Here is a 10,378-nt window from a genome sequence, read left to right as displayed (position 1 = left end):
AATTACCTATGCTCCTGCGATTTTAGGCGGAGGGGGGTGGGGTGGCTGGATCCGCCCTTGTTGCTGACATTTTATGAATGTATGTTTTGTTTTGTTTCTGCAATTTAGTGTTATCGGCAGTCTGGTGTGTACTGAAACCGGTGTCAGGGTAGATACCTCCTCGCACCTGTCACTCCATATTTTCGAATATTTAAGTGTCTTATTTAAAATTATGAGTAATATTCAACACATATTTGAAGTTTCTACATGAATATTAATGTTTTATTTATTAAGGTAGTTCTGCATGTTTGATAAACCTGAAGTGATGGCGTAACGTCTTTTCTTCCGGAAAACATAGAATAAAGACTGGACTGGATATCACATGTTAAATAGTTCAAAATAATGTCCTAAAATTAGTGTGAAATGTCCAGTTTATTTTAATCATGGTCAAATATCTCAAAAATAAGCGCACGGACCTATACATTTTATTTCATCAAATTATAGACCATGTCTTTATTTACAACTGTGAGAAGCTTCATCAAAATCTACATTGGAGAAAAATTTCTATTCACGAAAATGTTATGAAAGTTTGATTTTCCCATAGACTCCCATTATGAAATACTGTGTGAGGTCCTTATTTTTCAAATCAGTCTAGCAAAAAATCAAGCACACGACTATATCTTTTTTATTTTCTGAATTTTCTAGGTATATTTTAAAGTTTTGAAAAATCAGAGTTTAATCAAATTCTACATTGTAGAAACAGTTTCGATCCAAACGTGCAGAACTACCTTAAAGCAAGTAAGTCTGACCAATATATTACGACTTTTTTGAATTTTTTAATGTCTTCGTTTTCTCTTACAGTAAAATGCAGATACGATAAGCCAAATGAGTAAGGCTTACTGGTTCAGTGCCTAAATCCGGACAGTTCTTAATTATTCGACACCGTTTAAAAATGCTTTACGATCATGATTTTTTTACTGAAATGAACAGAATCGACGCAAACGAAAAATTTGATGGCCAGCTGTCAGCAACAGTGTACGAATGTAAGCTTTTCCAGAGAAAACTACCTTCAAATATCCGCACCGCATAAAGTAAACATTGTGTGTGTTGGGGGATGACGTCATACAGCGCGCGCCAGTTATTTGAGGTGCGAAGAGGTACTTACTAAATAGGAAAAATATTCTGCCTATTGCAGACGACTCTTTTTGTTTGCTGATCGAAACTGATGTAAAAACATGTTTTAGAATTCTGTACTACCCTCAGTATTTATTTAACATATTTAACCAATTTCTGTTATATATCAATTAATTCAATTGAGAAAAAATGCCAGCATTTTGCAGACAAGGGAAGCAATTCATTAGATAAATCGGCGAAGTGTCATTATAATAATCCCCGTAGTTGTGTCAAAATGTATAACGACAGCGACAGAATAAACATGTAAGAAAGAATAATTTTAAACATTAATTTTTGCTCAGATAAATTTTATTATATTATTGTAATATTTGTCAATTATATAAAGTTAGAACTTAGTCCATATGAACACGTGATGAACAGGTAATAAAATTTTATTCGAACGGAGATATTTGTATATATTTACAGGACTGTATTTGACTGCTTTATTTTAAACGAAGTCGTGTTTATTGTTATTTTTGGGTGCACATATTCGTTGCATTTTATACCCAAATAGTGTCCGAATATTTGAGCACTCTGAAGGTCAATTTTGACAGCTTTTACTGGCCCAATTTGGATGACATTTTTATGATGAAATCAGCAATATACGATTTTGTTGTTTTGCAAAGAGATTTATAAAGAACCTAACATTATACAGTTAAAATTTTATGCACGTGTGGTTTCATAATGCAAAATTACTGTCAAAAACCCACCAAAAGTGTCCGGATTTAGGCACTGGACCAGTATAGAGCATAGGATGAATTGGAACCGATGAATTTGAGCACAAGAAACGGTCACGCCCATTCACTTATATAGATCTGATAACATACTTGTACCTATATGAAAGCTAAATAAGGCGTTAAATTGTCTCGGACATAATTTCTTTAGTACGTAAAGAATTCGTTTAATTCGTAAAATATTGGTAAAACACGTCTTGACACGAATTAAACGAGAACCAGTCAGATTCGTTTGCCGAACGTAGTGTGACGTTTCGGTCACATGACCGCGTTATATATAAACAAAAAAAAACGTGGTTGTTGCGACATAACACGACACGTATAGAAGGAGACAGGGCTATTTCTAAGTGTAATGTTTGTTATGGATACGAAAAAAATTGTTACTGGACTTAAAAACACAGAAATATTGGATACAAAAATGGCAGAAACATTGAAGAGAAAGAAAACTCGACGTGGAAAGAAAAATCGAATGCGGAAGTCACCAGGTAATAACTATGACGTTTTTAGTACGTTTCCTACTCATAATCCATATACTTATCGAGGGCAGCGAAATAGCAAATTTATTAGACCATCAAGCCCCAAAGCGCCAATGAATTCTACGCAGTTCTTAATAGAAGACAGGGGACATGATCAGATAGATTTTGATTATGTTCTACAGTATAACCAGTCACCAGTTTTTCATGGACTTTTACCAGAAATACAAGACTATACAAGCCTGTCATTTTATGATGATGAAAATGAGAAATCAAAAGACAGTGATGGAGAGTTTGAATATATGCCCATTGACTTTGAAGATACTGCTGATTTCATTGGACAGGAATTTGAGAAAGATTTGCATTCACATCACATTAAATGTTCTGACCCTGGCTTGGTTAGCTCATGTACTAGAAGAGAACTTTCTAGATTACCAAAATACACAATAATACAAAGAATGTTTGAACTTGAAGAAAAAATGAACAGACTGGAAAGTGATGCACAAGAAAGCAGACAGGATGATCTGAAGACGAAGATTGGACAACTTAAGGAGGAAAACTCGACATTAAAAAGTGAAAATGCGCTTTTAAGAAAATTATTGTCATAAACTACAAAAGAAACATATTTTTTTAATTGAAACCATCAAACAGTACTTAAAATATGATCTTTATGTGTTTAAAAAGTGACCATTAATGGTCCATTTATGTAATAAAATTACACGGTGGCTCAGAAAACTCGACAGTTTTACATAGTCTCTCTGTAAATTTCAGACTAAAGTTTTTTTAGTTAGTTAAGAGACTTCTTATTTATATGGAACAGGATTTTTGTCTGACCATAAAAGCTTCAATTAGTTGTAAGATAAAACATCTCAATGTGTGAAATGTCTTGTGTAATATATCATTTAATAAAAGAAAAATGTAAAATCTTAAATAAATAAAAAGAAATTGTTGATTCATTTTTTTTGTAAATCTCTCTTGGCTATGTGTAAGAATAAAATTCATCAAAGCAAAACATACATAAAAGGCATTTCTTGTATCTGCAAATAAAAACTTTTCTGAAATATAACATGCTTTTAGAACAATACTTGTTAAAAAACTTTTCAAAATTGCAAAGAATTAAAGCAATGTCATAAATATTATTCATTTTATGATTTCTATCCATTTTAAAAAAACTCACTAAATTACACACACATGGCTGATTATAAACAGACACAGAGGATGAGAAAAACAACAATGATGTTGTTTTATTTATGAAGAGCATCCAACATTTGTCTGATTTTTAACTTGTCAGTATCTGTACATGCAACACACTGTAAACATTTCAGCCCTGACCAAGACACTAACAAGGAACCTTTTAAATTTAAAACCTATCAAGTCAGGCAATCTACCACGTCACTATTAAACTAGCTCTGTACATGGCAATATAAGTGCATCATTACACTCTACCAGGCTGCATGCATCTCTGTTTTTTTATTTATTTATAAAACAGTTTTATGTGCATTTTTCATTTTTTTGTGACTTTTTAAAATTGGAGATTGGAAAAAGTGTATCTTTCCACAATTAGTTTTCCTTGAAATGTTTACGTTCTCAACATTAAGATATTACTCTAAGAATGTGACAGACCTCAAAATTGCATTTTATATAATTCAGAAAATTGTCCAAAAATGAAGCATTGTGCAACTGATAAGTAGTATACATCTCTTACATATTTTCTTTTAGTTTCATTATTAGGACTTATATTGAAAATTCATTTGATAACTTGTGAATATAGGATATAGAAATCCAAGTACAAAGTTAAGTTGTTATAGTATTTTTCATGATGTTGTTTTGTTTAGAAACTAAAAAGTTTTTATGTCTTTTTTTTCATACAGAAACAAAGCCTGATTGCATTATACATCTTTCATGAAATTTCGAATGACAACAAATATTTGATGTATTTTATTCTTACACCAAGTCTGATCTATTATAGGTGATGCAATGTTTCCAAACTGCTTTAGCTTTATTTACCATCCTGAGTATTTTCATTTTTTTCTTTGGACTTAATATGTGAATACAGAAGTATCTGTCTGAACCCCATTAAAACATTGCACAACCTGATTATCGTATCTGGTAGCTTGTTTGTTCAAGGGAGTTTAGATTTCAGTATATGCAAAATTACTACTTCTGTACTAGCATCAGCTGAAACATTATTGAATAGTAACAAAATTTTCCAACAACAGAACTACAAGGGTTGAATGCATACTGAACATTGTAACTTGTATTAAATAAAGAAAGATGACATTATTGCATTCAATCCTCGATTAGGTTGATAAAAAGACTTTTACAGAAACTGGAAAACAAAAAAAAATCCTAGATATTCAGATATGAAATCTTGACCATACGCAGGGCCTCCACTGGGCAGAGAAACTGCCAAATTGAAGTTTAATTGCTGAAATTTGGCCACATTTTGATAAAATAAAATTCTACATAGGCGAATGGCAGAGGAGGCCCTGTTGTATACAATGGACTGGTTATTTCTTTGTCAACCTGTTTTTATATACTGTGAAATCATAGATATTCATGTGAGGCTAATTATCACAAATTCCATGGTTCGATCAACTCATAAAATAAATTTAAGTCCCAAGAAACAGGTGCAATTGTTATTTATTTACATTTGAAGTTTTAGTTCCATGAAATGAAATGATTTCACAGTATAAAGTTTGCCCATGGTATGATTTGTTTGAAAAGTCTCTATACAAGTGACTTTCCATTTCAGTCTATATCCTGGCTCAAGTCTGACTTCCCAGCCCTTACGGAAGTCTAACTTCTCATGCCAGAAAGTATAATTTCCAGCCATCTGCTGCCAACAGCTGAGCCGGGAGGTTGACTAAACTGTCAATTCTTACGGGACACTCGGGATAAATGAGAAGAGGTAAAATTTCTTTGTATAGTTTTATTAAATAGCAGTCTTTAAAATATAAATAAGACTTTGACTGCAGTCCCAGCTTGCAATGAGCTGTTTTCTCATTAACATTTTACAAATATAAGTGCATACTTTATACACAGCCTGGGTGAAAAAAATGCTGCTTGTTTATGTAAAAACACTAATACTTGTCAAATGAAACTGTCCATAATGAGTAAATACACCACAGAATAAAATTCTACAAGAAATACATTGATATAAATGTCATCATGGTAGCTGAATTGTTTCTTGAAAGTTAAAAAGTCAGTAAATTACTTCCCTTTATATTGAAATACAACTAATACAGGCAGAACAAAAGTTGATATAATCGGTTATATCGCAAATCTGTTTGTTACAACCATTTAGTTTCAGTCTGTCCATGTATTTTTACTTAGTTAACTTTTTTTGTTTATTGCAGTATCTATAAACATGATAAAATAAAAAAAAAAACATTATCATAAACCGACATTATTTGTTTGATATCCTATAAATAAGAAACAGTCAAACCTGTATTTTTGAAGTCAGCAAAACAGGCTGCTGGAGGGAAGTGTTTGCAAAGTTAAAGTGTGGCTGCTATGGCAGGTTGAAGTTTGTCTGTATAGAGTATAGATAAATTCTATATCAACATATAAAAACAATGAAAAGGTTATTTTAGACTACAGATTACATGGGATAGAAAAAGAACTCACTGAATCAGGTTTTACTTTCTGAAGTATGAAGGTGTTCCTGTTTAAAGTGGCATGCCTCCAGATCGTTTGACAACAAAAAAATATTTTTTTTTTTAGATATCTTGAAATAAATGCTATATTTCTTAAGAAGACTTTAAAACTTAATTACTGACAAACTTTATGTTACGGAAACACGAGAATTTGCTGTTTTTACTACTTTTTACGATGAAACTGTCTTGATTATAAATATCTATATTTTGAAGTCATTAATCACTACTTCAGCTATAGCGCTAATGGTTACGACGATGGGAAAATGATTTTATTGCCGCGGTGGTACGGGGTTCGATTCCAGACGTGGTCATCTTTTTTTCTTGATTTGGAACTTTTAAAATATTTTAGAAAAAAAAATTCATATTCTAATGTTCATAATATGACCAAACTTCAATTTGAAAGAAAGATTATTTTTTTTAGCCAAATCTGGAGGCATGCTGCTTTAAGATATATAAGCAATCTGTTTCGGTCAATGTTTAACTGTTCCTGCATACACAGAAGAATGGTGTCATAAATGTGTTGTAAACTTCTGAAAGACAGTATTAACTACTTTTTTTCCATTGGAAATTCCTTTACAAGATCAGTTTTTCTTATATAGATTGGCAATCAGAAACTGTGCAGAAATTTATTAAATATGCTCTATCTTGCTTTTTTATTGGTTCGCATCAAATCTAAAACATATCTTCATTGTAAATGGACAGTGCAGGGACACAATATAAGAATTATCCATTTATTTCTATTGGTGCACTCCTATTGCCTTGCAAAACCACTTCCTTCACACACAGTCGGTGGTTTCTAGTTTCACTTCCTGAACTTGTATATCTCCTTATCACATACTGAGTTAAGTGTTCATGCACACATATTTAACATTCTTAAACAAGGACCTTTATATTATCTGAAAGTACAGCACATATATATCCTTCCTGTTCATGGTATGAACTGTACAGACTTTCCACAATTTCTCTTATCACAGATGTCCAGTTTTAAATGTTTATTACCATGGTGCTGTCACACAAATCAATGTTCACTGTCCCTGGAAGAAATAAGAAGAAAAAAACATTAGGTACATTTTTGTTTGTTTCATTCAGATCAGCTTAAGTTGAGAATCCACTTTAATATAAATTGACAAATGATTTCCCTTGATCAAACAGCAACTAAACATAGCACTTGAATGTAACCTTATAAGTATGGTGTCAAACTGTAGTTCAGATACTTGATAAATATTTATGTTTTTTGCTGGGTTTAACATCACACCAACACAATTTAGTCATATGGCGACTTTCCAGCTTTGATGGTGGAGGAAGACCCCAGGTGCTCCTCTGCGCATCATTTCATCACGAGCGGGTACCTGGGTAGAACCACCGACCTTCCGTAAGCCAGCTGGATGGCTTCCTCACATGAAGTATTGAACAACCTGAGTGAGGCTCAAACCCACATCGGTGAGGTGCAAATGTTTTGAAGTCAGCAACCTTAACCACTCAGCCATGGAGGCCCCAAATAATTATGAGACACAAAATAGTTTAGATTTTGACTAATGAGAAACAGCTAGAGCATGAGAATCTGTGCCTCTCCTTAAAAGAAGTTTTTGTATTATTACTATATAGAGGCTAGCTATTACACGAGTGTATTTTCATACTAAATTAATTCAACAAGTGGAATAAAATGTGAGGTTCTGTCAAGCCTTTTATCATTTTATCACATGTTGGCATTTTCTGCTGAAACATCATAATTTCTTCATTCTTTACCTACTGTAGACACAGCAAATTCAACCAATGTCTCCTATATACTTAAAAGGACATCATCATATAAATGTTCTTACATAGTGACACTATGTACTCTCATGATGGAAAAGGTGATTCTAGTAAACAAAAATTACATCCTTAATTACTGAGCCCAGCTCTTGCAACTGCAATGATGTTTTGCCAAAACAAATGAAAGAAAAATATAATGAAGACACTTCACTTCGCTCTTTTTGTAAGTTTATACTTCCTTAAACACAAGGAAATCATGTAGAAGTAAAATATTTTAAGTTAAAATGAAAGACCATACAAAACAAGGATACTGTTAAGGCTAGTATACTAAAGAAGTCATAGTCAGTTTTGAAAGTCAGGACAGGTAGGAGATATATTATGTATACAACATAGAACATACCAAGGAAAGAAATTATTGTCCAACCTTACATTTTCAGGGTTGAAGCTTTTGAAGCCTGGGACCGTACACTTCTTGGTGATGCTTGAGCACTGAGGATTTGTGATGTCCGAGATCGTATGCTTCTTGGGGTGGTCTGTGCGCTAGATACTACCTCTGAGTGTTGAATGGACTCTTCCAAAACATCAACAACATCTTGCAAACTGTTCAAGGCCTCCTCTCCCACACCAACTAGAAGGAGTTTTCAGAAAATTTATTCTAATTTGAATAACTCTTGTTGGACATGTATGAATACTAGTATACAAAGCTGAACCAGGCTTCAAGTTTCTAAAATATAATTTGGAAACCAGTCTATTTGGCCTTTCTCATTGGTCAGTTTTAAGAATCTAATTCTGTACATATGAGACTGGTTTCCAAACTCAGTTTTATAACATGGAAAAACTTGGGATGAACCCAGCATTAAATTGTTGATCAATCATAAATAGAAGATTGTCTTTTGAGTTGTGTTTTTGTTTTGAATGAACACTATAAACAAAACCGAATAGGAGATAGAAAGAACTTCAACTTTATCTCTCATGACTTTAAAATGCTAACAGTTTTATACTTTTTTTATCCCCACCATTAAAATTGGATGCATAGTGTTACCCATTTGTCCACATGTGAATATGTGTGTGCACAAAGTTTTGTCCAGCTGATAACTGGTGGTATATTGTCGAATTTGAAATTAAGAGAGTAACCACAAAACATTCAACATCCATACCCCTAGTTCTAAGGTCAAGGTCACAATCTGAGGTCAAAGATTTGAGGCCATTTTTCTTTTTTATGCATGTATGAATATTCAAATAACTAATAAGAAGAGAACATATTGCATACAACATCCAGATCCCTAGCTCCAATTTCAAGGTCACAGAGGTCAAAGATTTAAGGTCAATTTTCTTGTCCACTCTTAACTTTTTCAGTGAATGCATGGATATTCAAATAGCTGGGCACAAGTAATCATTATAATAAGTTGACTTGTTGCTGGCAACATCCAGATCCCTAACTCAAAGGTCAAGTTTGCACTGATATGTCTAGGATTTATGGTCATTTTTTTCTTATCTGCTGTATAACTTCAAATATGGTATGAACATTCACCATATAAAGATGAAGAGTGGCATTCAAGTCCAATAACCCTTAAAGGTTAAGGTAATTTTTTTTCTAATCAATAACTTCAGTATACATGCATTTTTAGCTCACCAGAGCACGAAGTGCTAAAGGTGAGCTATTGTGACCGGTCATTTTCCGGCGTGCGTCTTCAGTCGTCCGTTAATATTTGCCTTGTGAACATTCTAGAGGCCACAGTTGTGACCCAATATTTATAAAACTTGGTCAGAATGTTTGTCTTGGTGATCTGTAAGTCAAGTTTGAAACTGGGTCATGTGTGGTCAAAACCTAGGTCAGTAGGACAGATCAAAGAAAAAGCTTGTGAACACTCTAGAGGCCACAGTTGTGACTCAATCTTTATGAAACTTGGTCAGAATGTTTGTCTTGATGATCTCTAGATCCACTTTGAATCTGGGTCATTTGGGGTCAGAAACTTGGTCATCTGGTCAAATCAAAGGAAAAGCTTGTGAACACTGTAGAGGTCCCAGTTGTGACCCGAGCTTTATGAAACTGAATCAGAGATGGGAACGAATAGTCGTATATTCGAAAATCGGACGAATATTCGAATACGAATGTCAAATTCGAATATTCGTAAATTAGTGTTTTTTGTTGTTGTTTTTCTTCAAAATTTGTATCGTTGATTTTGAGCAATATAAGCATGCTTATTCTGCAGAATGAAACCGTTTGTTCTGTCGTGTTTGTTTATCGCATATCAAAAGATGTCAAATTAACACCAAAATTGCAAAGCATAATTGGCAGGGGCTACCGTTACGGATTAACAGTTTACATATATGTGATGCATGTCAAAATTGTCCAATTAACAAGAAAATTGCAAAGCATAATTGGCAGGGGTCATCGTTACGGATTAACAGTCAAATGTGATGCCTTTATATTTTTTTGTTCATTTTTATTGGCGCCTGTTTAACGTAACAAAATTAATGTTAGAATTTTTTTTTTCGAAAACAATATCAAACTTGTAGATATTGGCGATCTTTTTACAATATTTTGTACTACATTTCAGACTGTCCGCAGAATCAGTTTTCATCCACAGTGGCGGAGCAATCGGCA

The 10,378-nt window shown here is 33.3% G+C and overlaps 2 protein-coding genes across 7 annotated transcripts in view; one reads left to right on the top strand and one right to left on the bottom strand.

Moving 5' to 3' along the window:
- The first annotated feature begins 2,159 nt into the window (after positions 1–2,159).
- On the top strand, positions 2,160–8,667 carry LOC123530122 (protein HEXIM1-like). 5 transcript variants are annotated; one of them, XM_045310834.2, is made up of 4 exons: positions 2,160–2,932; positions 5,115–5,270; positions 6,993–7,082; positions 8,208–8,667. In XM_045310834.2, the coding sequence occupies exons 1-2, from the start codon at positions 2,239–2,241 to the stop codon at positions 5,135–5,137; spliced, it is 717 nt and encodes a 238-aa protein (XP_045166769.2). In that variant the 5' UTR covers positions 2,160–2,238; the 3' UTR covers positions 5,138–5,270; positions 6,993–7,082; positions 8,208–8,667. The 5 variants fall into 5 exon arrangements, 4 of the variants coding, with proteins under 4 accessions (XP_045166769.2, XP_045166770.2, XP_045166771.2 ...); XM_045310835.2 differs by lacking the exon at positions 6,993–7,082 and adding an exon at positions 5,956–5,997; XM_045310836.2 differs by lacking the exon at positions 6,993–7,082 and adding an exon at positions 5,956–6,012.
- LOC123530121 (uncharacterized) overlaps positions 5,277–10,378 on the bottom strand; it is a 37,462-nt gene continuing 32,360 nt past the window's right edge. The window contains exons 10-11 of one of the 2 annotated variants that reach the window (XM_045310831.2): positions 8,171–8,398; positions 5,277–7,052 (exon numbers count right to left, since the gene is read on the bottom strand). In XM_045310831.2, the coding sequence (XP_045166766.2) occupies positions 8,196–8,398 (203 nt within the window). In that variant the 3' untranslated portion in view covers positions 5,277–7,052; positions 8,171–8,195. The remainder of the gene's footprint in view (positions 7,053–8,170; positions 8,399–10,378) is intronic. The other variant, XM_045310830.2, reaches the window with a different exon arrangement.

Source organism: Mercenaria mercenaria, chromosome 13 (genome assembly GCF_021730395.1).
Source record: "Mercenaria mercenaria strain notata chromosome 13, MADL_Memer_1, whole genome shotgun sequence".
NCBI lineage: Eukaryota > Metazoa > Mollusca > Bivalvia > Venerida > Veneridae > Mercenaria > Mercenaria mercenaria.
The sequence above is the reverse complement of the archived record's forward strand: the minus strand, read 5'-3'. Positions and strand labels throughout refer to the sequence as shown.

Excerpts from the sequence above, each read along its gene's own strand:
- LOC123530122 (XM_045310834.2), top strand. The coding sequence starts at position 2,239 with ATGTTTGTTATGGATACGAAAAAAATTGTTACTGGACTTAAAAACACA. Across the intron at positions 2,933-5,114 it reads GGAAAACTCGACATTAAAAA|TCTATATCCTGGCTCAAGTC; the intron begins GTGAAAATGCGC and ends TTTCCATTTCAG.